The 17,086-nt window shown below is 58.9% G+C and overlaps 1 protein-coding gene across 7 annotated transcripts in view; it reads left to right on the top strand.

The window, feature by feature from the left end:
• Positions 1 to 17,086, top strand: part of DTNB (dystrobrevin beta) — a 188,488-nt gene that overhangs the window by 134,756 nt on the left and 36,646 nt on the right. Inside the window, exon 19 of one of the 7 annotated variants that reach the window (XM_054002119.1) lies at positions 387 to 1,133. The exons of the other annotated variants lie outside the window; for them this stretch is intronic. Within the exon in view, the coding sequence (XP_053858094.1) occupies positions 387 to 392 (6 nt within the window). The 3' untranslated portion in view covers positions 393 to 1,133. Of the gene's footprint in view, positions 1 to 386; positions 1,134 to 17,086 lie in introns of those variants that run through there. 7 annotated transcript variants of the gene reach the window in all.

The following is a 17,086-nucleotide window of genomic DNA, read 5'->3' as shown; positions in this document are numbered from 1 at the left end:
ACAGGGTGCCCAGAGCAGCTGGGGCTGCCCCTGGATCCCTGGCAGTGCCCAAGGCCAGGCTGGGCACTGGGGCTGGGAGCACCTGGGACAGTGGGAGGTGTCCCTGCCATGGCAGGGCTGGGTTTGAGGTGGAGGAATTCCACGAAGGAATTCCGTGGAGGAATTGTTCCCAGTTATTGTTCAGTTCTCCTTTGAAGGCGTCCCGGGTGTGGCAGAGACAGGAGATCTCAGTGCCCCTGGCAAGGACAGCGGCTGAGGGTGTTTGGGTGTCTCCTCTCTGGCCAAGGGTCTCCTTGACAAATGGGACCAATTATGGCTCTGCTGCAAGAGCAAAGCCTTTTAACTGCAGAGTGTTTTTCCCTTTTTTTTTTTTTTTTTTTTTGTAGTTATAGCTGATTTGAAGCAGGCTTAGAAGCAAGATAAAGAAACCCAGAAAACGCAGGCCTGGCGCTGCTTGGCATCGCAGAAATGTCGTGGATTCGGGGCCTGGGGCGTGCTGAGGGTGGGTGCTGCTGGCCCAGACGTGGTGTCAGCCAGGGCAGCGATCCCTCCCCTGTGCCTGGTGGCTGCTGCACTGCGACATCACAGATTTACAACCTGCAGCCAGAAATCCCAGCGCTGCAGGCGGCCACGCAGCCGTGCCACGGCTCGGGGAGAACCGGTCCCTGGAATCGATCCATCCCCAGGGCTGCAGCAGAACTGTCCCACCTCAGAGCCTGCCTCTGCCAGGGGATATCAGTTCCAGCTGCAGCTCCGGCCTCGCGTGATGCTCCCGGCCTGAAACCTCTCGGGCTGTTTTTTTTATTTAGCAAAGTGAAATGGAAGTCGCGCCGACGGCCAGAATCGTCGCGTAGCCCAGAGTGGGTTTAGAGAGAAGGGCTGGCATTGTGTTTGTGATTTACTGCTGGAAACAGCCCTCCAGTCCCACCAGGCTGAAGCAGATGTGCTTAAATCCGCCGAGAATTAAACCAGCGCAGACACAGAAAACTCGGTGTTTGAACTGATGAGGTGTCCAAGGCCAGGGCTGGGAGCAGCCTGGGGCAGTGCCAGGTGTCCCTGCCAGGGCAGGGCTGGCACTGCCTGGGCCCTGAGGACCCATCCCACCCAAACCATTCCATGAGTGGATGCTTCCGAGCAAGCCCTGCTCGGGTGAACCTCAGTTTTGTTTTCTCTGCCCCTTTCCCTGTTGAATTTCACCCGGTGCAGGGGAGGGAGGTGCTTTCAGAGAGATCAGGGTTCCCTGGCCTGGAAAAGCCCCGTCGTCGGGCGCTGCCCCTCCCCACGTGGGGCTGGTTTGGAAGCAGCCCAGGTTTGCTTCAGCCCTGCAGATCACTGGCAGCTTGACCCTGCCCTGCTGGCAGCAGGAAGGAGCCCCTCAGGTGAGCTGAGCCCAGCAGGTGAGGCTGGCACAGGTGAGGCTGGCACAGCACCCTGCGCCCCGGGGCTGCGCCCTGGGCACTCCCTCCGGGCATCAGGACCAGGGCAGGGCAGCGCTGGCTGCTCTGGCTGGGGAAGGGCATTAAATCCCAGCCAGGGCCACCCCTGCCATGGCAGGGACACCCGGCACTGTCCCAGGCTGCTCCCAGCCCTGGCCTTGGGCACTGCCAGGGATCCAGGGGCAGGTGCCAGGGCCTGCCCGCCCTCCCAGCCAGGAATCCCTGCCCTGCTGGGCAAAGGCACAAGGCCTTGGTGTGGCAGGAGCTCAGGCTCCGTGTCCAGAAGGTCTCTCCCAGCTCTGCTGCCCGGAACAGCTGGAGCTGGCGGCGGGGTTTGGGGAGGGCCGGGGAATTCGAGGCTCTGCAGAGGTGTGGCTGGTGAGGTGTGACTGAGGTGTGGCTGGCGGTGATCTTCGGGTGTTTGTTTTGTTTCATAGTCACTTTGAGATTGTAAAAGTCTTTGTTTCTTAGCCCCCCACAGCCAAAGAAGGAGTCTGGAATGATCCGGATCGCGTCCTTAAGGTTGTGGGGTTTTTTTGTTGTTGTTTTTTTCTTTATCTATAATATTTTTTTCCTGATTTGTTGAGGTCTTTTTAGTAAGTTGTCTGTGGTGTTTTGGGTGGCGTTTACTCTTTGTATCAACAGTCACGTATAGTTAGTTTATAATTTTGTGTTAATACTTACTATCTATGTTAGATACTGAGTCTCTACCTTAAACCAAGAGAAGTGTTACTATCACACTAACACATGGAGGACAAGAGGAAGGAGAAGAAGGTCAGGATACGCTTAAATTCTTCTATCTCGACCCCCTGAATCACATTTTAAAAAATCTTAACATTTTACTTTTTTTACTTTGTGTTTATTTAGTCACCACACCACTCAAACTCTTTGGACTTGTAATTCCTCACACAAAATTGGCAGCTTTTTCTGTAGGTTAAAATGGAAGCCACGGGTGGTTTTGCCTCCATGCTTGTGCTTCCAAGGTTGTTTATTTCTCCTTATCTGTAACATTCTGTCTCTGACCTGCCCAGGTCTGTCCAGAAAGGAAGCCACGGCCACCTGCCCTGCCCTCTGGGCAGTGTTTACCTTTTATATCAGAAGTTACATACAGACTGTTTGTAACAATGCACCAATATCTGACATCTGTGTCCCCATCCTAAACCAATAGAAAAGTGTCACCACCACACCAAGACATGGAGGACAAGACGAAGGGAAAGAAGGCCAGGACACGCCCAAATCCCTCCATCTTGTACCCCCTGAACCCCATTCTAAAAATCCCAAAATTCTACTTTTCCACCCTGTGTTAGTTCAAATATCACACCACTCAAACCCTGGTGACTTGTAATTCCTCATACAAAGTTGGCAGCTTTTTCCACGGGCTAAAATGGAAGCCACAGGTGTTTTTGGCTCCATGTCAGGGTCTCGAGCCCGAGGGATGTCCTGGACCTTGGCCAGGCTCCCGTGCTGCACTGCCACACGGAGCAGACCGAAGGCAAAGGGACCTCGCACGCGCCCGAGAGCCAGCAGCTTTCAGATGGGCAGCTCAGGCAAGCAGACATCCAAAATAAACGTAGGAAATGGGGGTTTTGTAGAAAAACTTCCCCAAGCCTGGCAACTTCACTCTCCAAGGAGCGACTTTGTGCTCAGGAGAGAGTCACCCCTGGATGCCAAAGGTTCCCACATGGCAGAAATGGGGCAGGGTCTGAGGGTGGGCAGCCCTGGCACAGGGTGCCCAGAGCAGCTGGGGCTGCCCCTGCATCCCTGGCAGTGCCCAAGGCCAGGCTGGACACTGGGGCTGGGAGCAGCTGGGACAGTGGCAGTGTCCCTGCCATGGCAGGGGTGGAACAGGATGGAATTTAGGGTCCTTCTGCCATGGCAGAGTGGCACTGGGTGGGATTTAGGGTCCTTCTGCCATGGCAGGGGTGGAACAGGATGGGATTTAGGGTCCTTTCTCATGGCAGGGTGGCACTGGGTGGGATTTAGGGTCCTTGTGCCATGGCAGGGTGGCACTGGATGGATTTAGGGTCCTTTCTCATGGCAGGGTGGCACTGGATGGATTTAGGATCCTCTCTCATGGCAGGGTGGCACTGGGTGGGATTTAGGGTCCTTGTGCCATGGCAGGGTGGCACTGGGTGGATTTAGGGTCGTTTCTCATGGCAGGGTGGCACTGGGTGGATTTAGGGTCGTTTCTCATGGCAGGGTGGCACTGGGTGGATTTAGGGTCCTTCTGCCATGGCAGAGTGGCACTGGGTGGGATTTAGGGTCCTCTCTCATGGCAGGGTGGCACTGGATGGATTTAGGGTCCTTTCTCATGGCAGGGTGGCACTGGTTGGATTTAGGGTCCTCTCTCATGGCAGGGTGGCACTGGATGGATTTAGGGTCCTTTCTCATGGCAGGGTGGCACTGGGTGGGATTTAGGGTCCTTTCTCATGGCAGGGTGGCACTGGGTGGGATTTAGGGTCCTTTCTCATGGCAGGGTGGCACTGGGTGGGATTTAGGGTCCTTTCTCATGGCAGGGTGGCACTGGATGGGATTTAGGGTCCTTTCTCATGGCAGGGTGGCACTGGTTGGATTTAGGGTCCTCTCTCATGGCAGGGTGGCACTGGGTGGGATTTAGGGTCCTCTCTCATGGCAGGGTGGCACTGGATGGATTTAGGGTCCTCTCTCATGGCAGGGTGGCACTGGATGGATTTAGGGTCCTTTCTCATGGCAGGGTGGCACTGGATGGATTTAGGGTCGTTTCTCATGGCAGGGTGGCACTGGGTGGATTTAGGGTCCTTTCTCATGGCAGGGTGGCACTGGGTGGATTTAGGGTCCTCTCTCATGGCAGGGTGTTCCCCCTGGGGTTCCCATCCCGGGGCAGGGAGCGTGCAGGGCCCCGCCTGCCCTGGGGCAGCACGAGGGGCACAGCGGGAGTTGTGGGGGCTGAGCCGTGCGTGGGGTGTGCGGTGTGGGGTGTGGGGTGTGGGGAGTGGGATTTGGGGTGTGGGGTGTGGGGTGTGGGGTGTGGGATGTGGGATTTGGGGTGTGGGGTGTGGGGTGTGGGATGTGGGATTTGGGGTGTAGGATTTGGGCTGTAGGATTTTGAGTTCTGGGGGCTGAGCCGTGCATGGGGTGTGGGGTGTGGGATGTGGGATTTGGGGTGTGGGATGTGAGGTGTGGGATCTGGGACATGGGGTATAGGACATGGAGGATGGGATGTGGGATGTAGGACATGGGATGTGGGGTGTGGGATCTGGGATATGGGGTGTGGGGTGTGGGATGTGGGACATCGGATCTGGGATGTGAGACATGGGTGTAAGACATGGGATGTGGGTGTGGGATCTGGGATGTGGGGTGTGGGATGTGGGGTGTGGGACATGGGATGTGGGGTGTAGGATTTGGGACGTGGGATGTGGGGACATGGGATACGGGATATGGGGTGTGCGACGTGGGATGTGGGATGTGGGGTGTAGGATTTGGGATGTGGGATGTGGGGTGTGGGATCTGGGGTGTGAAGTGTGGGATCTGGGATATGGGGTGTGAGATCTGGGATGTGGGGTGTGGGGTGCGCGGTGTGGGATTTGAGACGTGGGATCTGGGATGTGGGATCTGGGACATGGCGTGTAGGACATGGAGGGTGGAATGTGGGGTGTGGGATTTAGGTTGTGGGATGTGGGATGTGGGATGTGGGGTGTGGGGTGCGCGGTGTGGGATCTGGGTTGTGGGATTTGGGATGTGGGATCTGGGACATGGGGTGTAGGACATGGAGGGTGGGATGGGGGATGTAGGACATGGGATGTGGGGTGTGAAGTGTGGGATGTGGGATGTGGGATGTGGGGTGTGGGGTGTGAAGTGTGGTATGTGGGATGTGGGGTGTGAAGTGTGGTATGTGGGATATGGGCTGTGGGATGTGGGGTGTGGGACATGGGATGTGGGATGTGGGGTGTAGGATTTGGGATGTGGGATGTGGGGTGTGAGATCTGGGGTGTGGGGTGTGGGGTGCGCGGTGTGGGATTTGAGATGTGGGATCTGGGATGTGGGATCTGGGACATGGCGTGTAGGACATGGAGGGTGGAATGTGGGGTGTGGGATTTAGGTTGTGGGATCTGGGATGTGGGGTGTGGGATGTGGGGTGGTGCAGCAGCACCTCCAGCGAGCAGCTGGCTGATGCCAGGGGCTTTTCCAGGGGCAGAGCAGCCCCGGAGGGGCAGAGCAGCCCCGGCTGCTCCCTGCGCTCTCTGCCAGGGACAGGACGGAGCCTCCCAGAGCCGGGCCCTCCTCGGGGGGCTCCCGGGGTGCAGGAGGGGCTCCGGGCGTGTTCTGAATTAGCCGGGAGCCCCTCTCCCCTCCGGAGATCAGAGGGGCCGCGCTGGGACACCACGAGCTGCCTTTTCCAAACAGGCCCGCAGCAGCTGCTGGAGCGGCCCCGGCCCGGGAAATCCACAGCAAACGGGGGCAGCGGCTCTCCCGGCTCCAGCCCGGGGCCAGCTGCTCCTTCTGCTCTGGAAATCCTGGGGATCCGCTTCCCCAGCTCTGGAAATCCTGGGGCTCTGCTTCCCCAGCTCTGGAAATCCCGGGGATCTGCTTCCCCAGCTCTGGGAAATCCTGGGGATCTGCTTCCCCAGCTCTGGAAATCCTGGGGATCTGCTTCCCAAGCTCTGGGAAATCCTGGGGATCTGCTTCTCCAGCTCTGGAAATCCTGGGGCTCCTGCTTCCCCAGGTCCCTCTCAGCTCTGGTAATTCCTGGTGCTCCTGCTTCGCCAGCTTTGTAAATCCTGGGGCTCCAGGTTCCTCAGGTCCCTCTCAGCTCTGTAAATCCTGGGGATCTGCTTCCCCAGCTCTGGAAATCCTGGGGATCCGCTTCCCCAGCTCTGGAAATCCTGGGGATCTGCTTCCCCAGCTCTGGAAATCCTGGGGCTCTGCTTCCCCAGCTCTGGAAATCCTGGGGATCTGCTTCTCCAGCTCTGGGAATCCTGGGGCTCTGCTTCCCCAGCTCTGGGAAATCCTGGGGATCTGCTTCCCCAGCTCTGGAAATCCTGGGGATCTGCTTCCCCAGCTCTGGGAAATCCCGGGGATCTGCTTCCCCAGCTCTGGAAATCCTGGGGATCTGCTTCACCAGCTCTGGAAATCCTGGGGATCTGCTTCACCAGCTCTGGAAATCCTGGGGATCCACTTCCCCAGCTCTGGAAATCCTGGGGATCCACTTCCCCAGCTCTGGAAATCCTGGGGATCTGCTTCCCCAGCTCTGGAAATCCCGGGGATCTGCTTCCCCAGCTCTGGAAATCCTGGGGATCTGCTTCCCCAGCTCTGGAAATCCCGGGGATCTGTTTCCCCAGCTCTGGAAATCCTGGGGCTCCTGCTTCCCCAGGTCCCTCTCAGCTCTGGTAATTCCTGGTGCTCCTGCTTCCCCAGCTTTGTAAATCCTGGGGCTCCAGGTTCCCCAGGTCCCTCTCAGCTCTGTAAATCCTGGGGATCTGCTTCCCCAGCTCTGGAAATCCTGGGGATCTGCTTCCCCAGCTCTGGAAATCCTGGGGATCCGCTTCCCCAGCTCTGGGAAATCCTGGGGATCTGCTTCCCCAGCTCTGGGAAATCCTGGGGCTCCAGGTTCCTCAGGTCCCTCTCAGCTCTGTAAATCCTGAGGATCCTGCTTCCTCAGTTCTGGTAAATCCTGGGGCTCCTGCTTCCTCAGATTCCTCTCAGCTTTGTAATTCCTGGGGCTCCTGCTTCCCCAGCTTTGTAAATCCTGGGGATCTGCTTCCCCAGGTCCCTCTCAGCTCTGGGGAATCTCCCAGCCCTTCTGGACGTGCTCTGCTGCTCTGTGGCTGGAGCGTGGAGCTGGGTTCACTGCCCCGTGCTCAGGGGAGGCAGCTGGGGCTTGTCCTGCCCTCCCAGGGGCTCCTTCTCCAGGGAGCAGGAGTGCTGGGAGTGCTGTGGGAGCCCCGGGGCACAGGGAGCCCAGGGTCACCCCCAGCCCTGGGGACCAGGGCAGGTTCCTCCCCACAGGCCACCCCAAAGGCCACCCCAAAGACACCCCAAAGGCCACCCCGCACCGTGGCACTGCTGGAGGGTCAATGTCACCCTCTCTGCTGCTACTTCCTGGACAGCAGCAGGAATTTCTCCCTGGGGAGGGCACTCAGGCCTTGGCAGGGGCTGCCCAGGGGGGTCTGGAGTGCCCATCCCTGGAGGTGGCACTCAGAGCTCTGGGGACAGGGTGGGGATGGGGCACAGCTGGGAGGGCTTTTCCAGCCCCAGGGACTCTGGGGCTCCTCCAGGAGTGGAATGCTGCCTGCCCCCGGTGTGTGCAGAGCTCCGAGCAGCACTGGAAGTGCTGAGCAGGGAGGAGGAGGAGGAGGAGGAGGAGGAGGAGGAGGAGGAGGAGGGTGAGGCTGGTGCCGTGACGAGGCAGCTCTGTGCCTCTGCCCGTGTCATCCCCTGACGTTTCCCTGCTCCGTGTGTGGGCCCAGCCTGGCGAGGGATGGTTCCCCGGGATTTTTGGGAAGGGCTTGCAGCTCCCCTGCATCTCGTGCTGCTGCTGCTGCTGCTGCTGCCAAGCCAGGAATGGCAAAAGCAGGATGGCAAGCCGGGAAATGCTTCCCTTTCGTCGGAAAAGCAGGGAGCGCTGCTGGGCCCCAGCTGCTCCTCGCCTGTGGAAATGTGTGAGCCCATGACTAGCAGAGCTGGGCACGAGAGCCAAGGGCACTGCGAGCCCTCCACCTCTGCCTGAAGCACACACTTACTCACCCAGAGAGCCACAAATGTCACCCATCCTCCCCAGCCCCCTGAATTCATATGCATTAGCCTTCCTGCAAAGCGTATTTTGGGAGCTGGCGGTTTCGTGGCAGCAGTGAGAGATGCTTTCCTCAGCCGTGCTCCTCGCTGTGCTCTGCCCTGCTCATCAGACTCCTCATTTCTCATTTAATCCCCTTTAACCACCTCATTCAGAGGAAATCTGCAGCTACAGAAATCAAACCGCGCACACGTTTTGTCATTCGGTGGTTCGGTTTGAGTTCGTTGGGAGCAAAGCCCACATTTCTTGATCCTGTTAGGAGTGCATTTATCACGCCAGGCCGTGGCCAGCGAGGGATCCATCTTGCTGAAATCTATTTTTAGCGCTCTGGCTGTGTCTGTCAGCTGTGGATGAGCATCCCAGCCCTGACCAGGGTTCCCCCATCCGGGAGGAGACGGAGCCTGGAGCAGCAGAGCGAGGCCCAGGGGCCCAGGGGTGCTGCCCAGGACCCACCACTGGGGCTTTGCCTCCTTCGTTTTCTGTCATTTTGTCTTCATGAAAGCAACGTTTCCTGAGAGGCTTTGTGGCCTGAGAGGTTTCCTTCTGTCCCTGTTCCCCACCCCTGTGCTGGAGCACAGGAGCATCACCCACAGTGTCCGGGATGTCCTCGGGGCTGGGGAATAGCAGGGCTCAGGGCTGGCACGGGTCTGGCACTTCCCAGGCTGGGGAATTGCTCAGGGCTCAGCACTGGCATGGATCTGGCACTTCCCAGATTGAGGAATTGCTCAGGGCTCAGGGCTGGCATGCATCTGGCACTTCCCAGATTGAGGAATTGCTCAGCACTGGCACAGATCTGGCACTGCCCAGATTGGGGAATTGCTCAGCACTGGCACGGATCTGGCACTTCCCAGATTGAGGAATTGCTCAGGGCTCAGGGCTGGCATGGATCTGGCACTTCCCAGGCTGGGGAATTGCTCAGCACTGGCACGGATCTGGCACTTCCCAGATTGAGGAATTGCTCAGGGCTCAGCACTGGCATGGATCTGGCACTTCCCAGATTGAGGAATTGCTCAGGGCTGGCATGGATCTGGCACTTCCCAGATTGAGGAATTGCTCAGGGCTCAGCGCTGGCATGGGTCTGACACTTCCCAGGCTGGGGAATTGCTCAGGGCTCAGGGCTGGCATGGGTCTGACACTTCCCAGGCTGGGGAATTGCTCAGGGCTGGCACAGATCTGGCACTTCCCAGATTGAGGAATTGCTCAGGGCTGGCACGGATCTGGTACTGCCCAGATTGGGGAATTGCTCAGCACTGGCACAGATTTGGCACTTGCCAGGCTGGGGAATTGCTCAGGGTTCAGCACTGGCACGGGTCTGGCACTTGCCAGGCCCTTCACCCCCCATGCAATATCTGCAATTTGGCCCCTTCTCATCCACGTCCTGGAGAAGAGCAGAGTGCTCCTCGCTGCTTCTCCCCAGCCAAAGAGAAGAGAACCCAGAGCTGCTCCATTCCATGTCTGCTGCATTGCATGTGTGTCTGTCCCATTCCATGTGTGACCCATTCCATGTGTGACCCATTCCATGTGTGACCCATGTCTGTCTGTCTGTCCCATTCCATGTGTGACCCATTCCATGTGTGACCCATTCCATGTGTGACCCATTCCATGTGTGACCCATGTCTGTCTGTCTGTCCCATTCCATGCCTGCTCCATTCCATGTGTGACCCATCCCAGCAGCTCCTGTCCCTGTGCCCTGTCCCTCATGGATAATGCAGGATTTGCCCAGGGTTTCTCCCATCCCAGCAGCTCCTGTCCATGTCCCTGATGGATAATGCAGGATTTTCCCAGGGTTTCTCCCATCCCAGCAGCTCCTGTCCATGTCCCTCATGGATAATGCAGGATTTTCCCAGAGATTCTCCCATCCCAGCAGCTCCTGTCCATGTCCCTGATGGATAATGCAGGATTTTCCCAGGGTTTCTCCCATCCCAGCAGCTCCTGCCCCTGTGCTCTCATCCCTCATGGATAATGCAGGATTTGCCCAGGGTTTCTCCCATCCCAGCAGCTCCTGTCCATGTCCCTCATGGATAATGCAGGATTTTCCCAGAGATTCTCCCATCCCAGCAGCTCCTGCTCCTGTCCATGTCCCTGATGGATAATGCAGGATTTTCCCAGGGTTTCTCCCATCCCAGCAGCTCCTGTCCATGTCCCTCATGGATAATGCAGGATTTTCCCAGGGTTTCTCCCATCCCAGCAGCTCCTGTCCTGCCCTGCCCGTGGCATTCCGTGGAGCCCCCGTGCCAGGCCAGCCCCGTGGGCAGCCAGAGCCCTGCTCCCGTGGCAAGCAGGCCTGGCCCAGCGGTGGCCATGGCCCAGCTCTGGCTCTCCTGGCATCACCTGGGGCTGCAGCAGCACCTGCCTTGGCAGCGCTCACCTCTGGCACACAGCCTCCCAGGCACAGCCTCCAGAGTCCTTGAGGACTGCATAAAATATTGGGAGAGTGTTCCAGGAAATGATGGAAGGCACGAGGAATTTAAATATTTTCCCGAGTTTTCTGTCCTCGCCCACATTCTGCCTTCACTGGCTCCCTCCTCTCCTCCTTTCCAGCGGGCTCAAGCCTTGGGCTGCAGTTTCCAAGGTCCTGCAGCACCCTGGAGCTGCTTTCACACTTCCTCCCTGCCGTGTCAGCCCAAGAGATGAGCAGCCCTGTGGCTGCTGGCAGCGTTTTCCCCCCTCCAGCAGCTGAAGCCACATCATTAATTAATGATTAATCCTCGGGCGCAGTTCGCTGCTGCCATCACCACCCCACAGCACTCTCCCCCAGGATGACTCCACACCTTCCTTCCTCCACACACGTCAGAGGAGCCTCGGGGGCTCAGTTTGGAGCCAGAATTACTCTTCCCTCCCCCACACAACATCCCGAACGTGCAGCAAGGACTGGGCTTGCTGCTCCTCACGCCCCAGCTGGCTCTGCAGAGCTCCTGGGGGCGATCTCCTGCAGCTGGCACGGATCTCTGGAGGTCTCAACAGCCCTGCAGGTGGTCCAGGGCAGGCCTGGAGGTGGCACTCGGTGCCCTGGGCTGGGGACAAGGTGGGGTCAGGCACAGCTTGGGCTCCATGGGCTGGGAGGGCTCTCCCTGCCCCAGTGATTCCTCCCCTGTCCAACCTCCTGCCCACCCCTTTCCTGGCTGCTTTCCTTCCAGCTTCGGCGTTGAGTTGCAGGCTCAGGGAGTTCAGACTGTGCAGCAGTTGGGTTTCACTGTGCACAGCCTCCTCTCTCCTGAAAGGAGCAGTGATGTGTACTTTTGTCATCTTTCTTCCCATGAGTCAGGTGGTTTTCCCTCAAAGCAGCCTTTTCAAAGTGTCTGAAACATTTCCATTCCTCGGGAGCACAACTGCTCCACTGCTTTTTCTGCACCTCTCCACTTTTGTGCAGAAATTGGAGATTTCTAAACGTAGGAAGTGGGGGTTTTGTATGAAAACTTCCCCAGGCCAATTCACCTGGTCAGTTCAGGTTTTGAATCGAGCACAATTCCATTCTGTATTCACCATTTGAGCCAGAAATATCCCTGGTGCTGTTGTGAGAGCGTGGTGGGACAAAGGATCCGTGGCTTTGAGTTCCCATTTCTGCACCCCAGGCTGTTGGAGATCACCTTGTCTCCAGCCCAGCCTGGTCATGTCTGGCCTCTGCTGGCTTTGGTTGAACTCAGCTGGGTTTGGTTTTACCTCTCCTGGCCCATCTCTGTTCTGCATTTCCAGCCTGCTCACCTGCAGCAGCCAAGCCAGGTCATTCCAAATCTTTAATTAATGCCTCTGCTGGGCTTTTCTCCCCCCCTGAGCACCTTCTCCCCTCTGCCTGTGCTCTCCAGAAGGGTTTGGCTCTGGTGTTCCCCTCTCCCCCTTGGCACCCTCGGCATTCCCAGCTCCACTTCCCTTTGCCACAGCCACCAAAAGCTCCTGGTACCAATCCCCTGCCAAAATCCTGTCATTTTTTGCTGTTCCCATCTCCTCTCAGCTTTTCTGTCCTTTTTCCTGTTTCTCACTGATGTGAGCTTCCCAGTCATTCCCCTTTTCCTTTTATTATTACCCCGGAAAATGCGATTGTGCCACTGGAATTTCCTTGTTGCTTCAAGATTTATGAAAAATGGATATCAGTAGGCAAAAAAAAAAAAAAAAAAAAACCCAAAACCTCTTCCAGCCCCAGTTCCCCAGCCTGCTGCCTTTGGGAAGGAGTGTTGGTCCTGAAGCTCTGGGCTGCAGGAGGGCAGAAATGCCCCCTGGATGAGGATGAGTTGCCCCAGCAGCTGTGACTTCATCCTTGTCCCCATCCTGAGGCCCCGGAGCTGACCCTGAGCGGGGTTTGGGAGGAGAAAACACTCGCAGCGTTCCCTGGGGAGCCCTTGCAAACCCAGCTCGAGCTGAAACCCTCCAAAAATGCTGAGCTTCACTTTGCACTTCGGAGTTTGTGCCTCAGCGGGGGCTCCTTTTGTCGCTGTGCTCCTCCATTCCACTGGCAGCCTTTGTCCGTGTCAGTTATCCATGGAAATCCCATGGACATCCCATGGACATCCCATGGACATCCCATGGACGTCCCATGGATATCCCACGGACATCCCATGGACATCCCATGGAAATCCCATGGACACCCCATGGATATCCCACGAATATCCCACAGATATCCCATGGAAATCCCATGGACATCCCATGGATATTCCACAGATATCCCATGGATATTCCATGGATAGCCCACGGATCCACTCCTTTTGAGGTCCTGGCAGTTATCCATGCACGTCCCATGGATATCCCACAGATATCCCATGGATATTCCATGGATATCCCATGGATCCATTCCTTTTGAGGTCCTGGCAGTTATCCATGGATATCCTATGGACATCCCACAGATATTCCATGGATATCCCATGGATAGCCCACAGATATCCCACAGATATCCCATGGAACCACTCCTTTTGAGGTCCTGGCAGTTATCCATGGATATCACATGGACATCCCACAGATATCCCATGGATATCCCATGGACATCCCATGGACATCCTATGGATCCATTCCTTTTGAGGTCCTGGCAGTTATCCATGGACATCCCATGGATATCCCATGGATTTCCTATGGATAGCCCATGGATCCACTCCTTTTGAGATCCTGGCAGTTATCCATGGATATCCTATGGACATCCCACAGATATTCCATGGATATCCCATGGATCCACTCCTTTTGAGGTCCTGGCAGTTATCCATGGATATCCTATGGACATCCCACAGATATTCCATGGATATCCCATGGATCCACTCCTTTTGAGATCCTGGCAGTTATCCATGGATATCCCATGGATATCCCACAGATATCCCACAGATATCCCATGGATATCCCACAGATATTCCATGGATATCCCATGGATCCACTCCTTTTGAGGTCCTGCCCTTGAGGTTTTACTTTCGCTAAGATGGAGAACAGGGTTTGTGTCTTCCCCCCCACCATCCATTCTCCTTTTCCTTTTCAAGTTCCTCTCTCTGGACACGTTCTGCAGGGATTTGGGGATTGATTTGGGGATTTGGGGATTTGGGGATGGGTTCGTGGCAGCGCCTGGGGCTGCCCTGCTGCCTGAGCTGGGCTCACACCCAGCGTTCTGTGGATCGTGAGTGCTCCCCACGCCAGCCCAGCCTCCAGAGCGTGTGTGAGACTCTGCACTGCCTCTGTATTAGTGACTCATCCCAACCCTTATGTCATCAGGAAGTGTCATTAGAGCGGGGTTATTTTTGTGCACGTAATTAGAATACGAAGCGGATGGATCCCTGAGGAATTCCTCCTGGATCCTCCAGCCCGCAGGTTCTTCCAGCAGAGCCCGTTTTCTCCCGGCTTTTACGAGGATGCAGAGCCACGGATCGCAGCGTGGCCCCGAGCTGGGCAAAAACCCTCCGGGGACAAACCCAGACCCGGGCAGGTCCCTCCCTTTTCCCGAGCAGGGGCTCTGCGCGCTGCCTCCGGGCGGATTTCACGCCTGTGTCCCGCGGTCACGAGTGATGCCTTCAGGCGATCCATCATCCTCTCAGCTGCCCCGAGCGTGTCCCGCCGTGTCCCCGAGCGTGTCCCGCCGTGTCCCCGTGCGTGTCCCGCCGTGTCCCCGTGCGTGTCCCCGGCCACGGCTGTCCCAACCCCTCGCGCTCAGCCGGCGGCTCCGGTGCCCCTGGAGCCCCGAGCGGTTTCTCCACGCCGTGAGGAGGCGGCGGAGCCCATCCCGGATTTCCGAGGTGCCCCTTTGTTGCGGATGCGTGGCGTTGCTCCCCGGCCGGGGCTGCCGCCTGCCCCAGCCTTGCCCGGAGCTCCCTGCGCAAACGTGTCCGTGGAGCCCGGGAGCAATTCCCAATTCCATCGCTGCTCCAAGCTGGAGCTGATCAAAGGCCACCAGTTCTGCCTCTTGGGTGGCTCCCGTCAGCGCAGGAGCCCGAGCCAGCCCGAGTTCCGCCCCTCAGCACGGACGGGGAAGAGGTGCCCGTGGAAGCGGGGCTCATGGCACGGGAGGGGAGCCAGGGCTGGCCCTCAGGACACCGTGTCACCCAAGTGCCGCCTGCCCCTCCTGCCCTGGCCGGAGCTGTGCGGCTCCGCCTCCAGCCCTGGCATCGCTTTGCCCGGCTTTGGGGCAGTTTTCCCGAAAAACGCAGGGGAAGAGCAGCCCCTGGACACACCCAGCGTGGCTGCAGAGCCCCTCTGCTGTCCCAGGACACAGGGGATGGCTCCCAGTGCCAGAGGGCAGGGCTGGACGGGAGATTGGGAACTGGGAATTCTTCCCTGGCAGGGTGGGCAGGGGCTGGGCTGGAATTCCCAGAGCAGCTGTGGCTGCCCCTGGATCCCTGGCAGTGCCCAAGGCCGGGCTGGACACTGGGACACCCTGGGACAGTGGCAGTGTCCCTGCCACGGCAGGGGTGGCACTGGGTGGGCTCCGAGGTCCCTGCAGCCCAAACCATTCCCTGATTCCATGAATTGGAGCTTTTGATGTTTTCTGGGCGCGGGGATGGCTCCTCTGCCCCGTCTGAGCAGCGGGAACGGGGACACCCCTCCCTCCGCCCCGTCCAGCCTGCACGAACTTCCCAGGCTCTTTCTGTAGGGACAGCGAAATCGGACCCTCCCCGTGTCCCCGCGGCTGCGGGGCAATCCCGGGACAGTCCCGGGACAGGGAAATCCGCTGCTCGCCTCGGGTGCTCCCCACAATCAGAGGTTTTGCTCCTGCCGGGGTTCGGAGGGGGGAAGCCCCCAGCGATGAGCCCAGGGCAGGGAAAGCAAAGCCGGGCTCATTCTCAGCCATAACGCCCGCTCGCAGCCTTTGTAATCCAAGCCGGCCGCGGCCCCGGGGTGGGAACCGGAGCCGTGGGAGTCCCGGGAGGGCGGAGGGTGGGCGGCGGTGCCGATGGAACAATCTGGAGCATCTTGAGCGCAGCTCCGGGACCCCCACGCGGGGCCCCGCGGGCGGAGGGCGGGGGGGGCAGCACATACCCCAGGACTGTGGAGATGGCGGATGAAAGCAAAAATGTCAGGCTTTGAAAGGAGCCGGGTGGAAAGGCGGCATTCTGTGTGGTAAACCGGGATTTTATTGTTTCCTGATCCCCGCTCGCGGTCCCGCAGCTGGGGGGATGGAGAGGAATGAAAACAAACAGCGCTCGGTGAAGGGCGAGCTCCGGCAGGCGGGGGAGCAGGAGCCGCTCGGGGGGCTGGGGGCAGCAGGAGCCCGGCCAGGGACCCCCCTGCCCTGGGAACGGCCCGAGCTGCCGGGCCCGACGCGCCCGTGGCGAGAAAAGGGCTCGGCTGCCCGGCCCCAGGTCACACTGCTGTCCCCGGGCTGCTGCCACCCTCATTGGGGACACAGCCTGGTCACACTGCTGTCCCCAGGCTGCTGCCACCCCCCCTGGGGACAGGGTCTGGTCACACTGCTGTCCCCGGGCTGCTGCCACCCTCATTGGGGACACAGCCTGGTCACACTGCTGTCCCCGGGCTGCTGCCACCCTCATTGGGGACAGGGTCTGGTCACACTGCTGTCCCCAGGCTGCTGCCACCCTCCCTGGGGACACAGCCTGGTCACACTGCTGTCCCCGGGCTGCTGCCACCCTCACTGGGGACAGGGTCTGGTCACACTGCTGTCCCCGGGCTGCTGCCACCCTCACTGGGGACACGGTGTGGTGACACTGCTGTCCCCGGGCTGCTGCCACCCTCACTGGGGACAGGGTCTGGTCACCCTGCTGTCCCCAGGCTGCTGCCACCCTCATTGGGGACACAGCCTGGTCACACTGCTGTCCCCAGGCTGCTGCCACCCTCCCTGGGGACAGGGTCTGGTCACACTGCTGTCCCCGGGCTGCTGCCACCCTCCCTGGGGACACAGCCTGGTCACACTGCTGTCCCCGGGCTGCTGCCACCCTCCCTGGGGACAGGGTCTGGTCACACTGCTGTCCCCAGGCTGCTGCCACCCTCATTGGGGACACAGCCTGGTCACACTGCTGTCCCCAGGCTGCTGCCACCCTCATTGGGGACAGGGTCTGGTCACACTGCTGTCCCCAGGCTGCTGCCACCCTCATTGGGGACAGGGTCTGGTCACACTGCTGTCCCCGGGCTGCTGCCACCCTCATTAGAGACAAGGTCTCGTCATATTGCTGCCCTGGCAGGGGCATGTGCCGGGTCCTGGAAGGGGGATGTGCAGGGTCCTGGCAGGGGGATGTGCCGGGTCCTGGCAGGGGCATGTGCCAGGTCCTGGAAGGGGGATATGCCCAGTCCTGGCAGGGGGACGTGCCTGGTCCTGACCTGGCAGGGAGATGTGCTGGGTCCTGGCAGGGGCATGTGCCAGGTCCTGCCCGGTGCTCCGGGATGTGCTGGGTCCTGGCAGGGGGATGTGCCGGGTCCTGGCAGGGGGATGTGCCGGGTCCTGGCAGGGGGATGTGCAGGTTCCTGC

The sequence above is a fragment of the Vidua macroura genome, chromosome 35 (assembly GCF_024509145.1).
Source record: "Vidua macroura isolate BioBank_ID:100142 chromosome 35, ASM2450914v1, whole genome shotgun sequence".
NCBI lineage: Eukaryota > Metazoa > Chordata > Aves > Passeriformes > Viduidae > Vidua > Vidua macroura.
The sequence above is the reverse complement of the archived record's forward strand: the minus strand, read 5'-3'. Positions and strand labels throughout refer to the sequence as shown.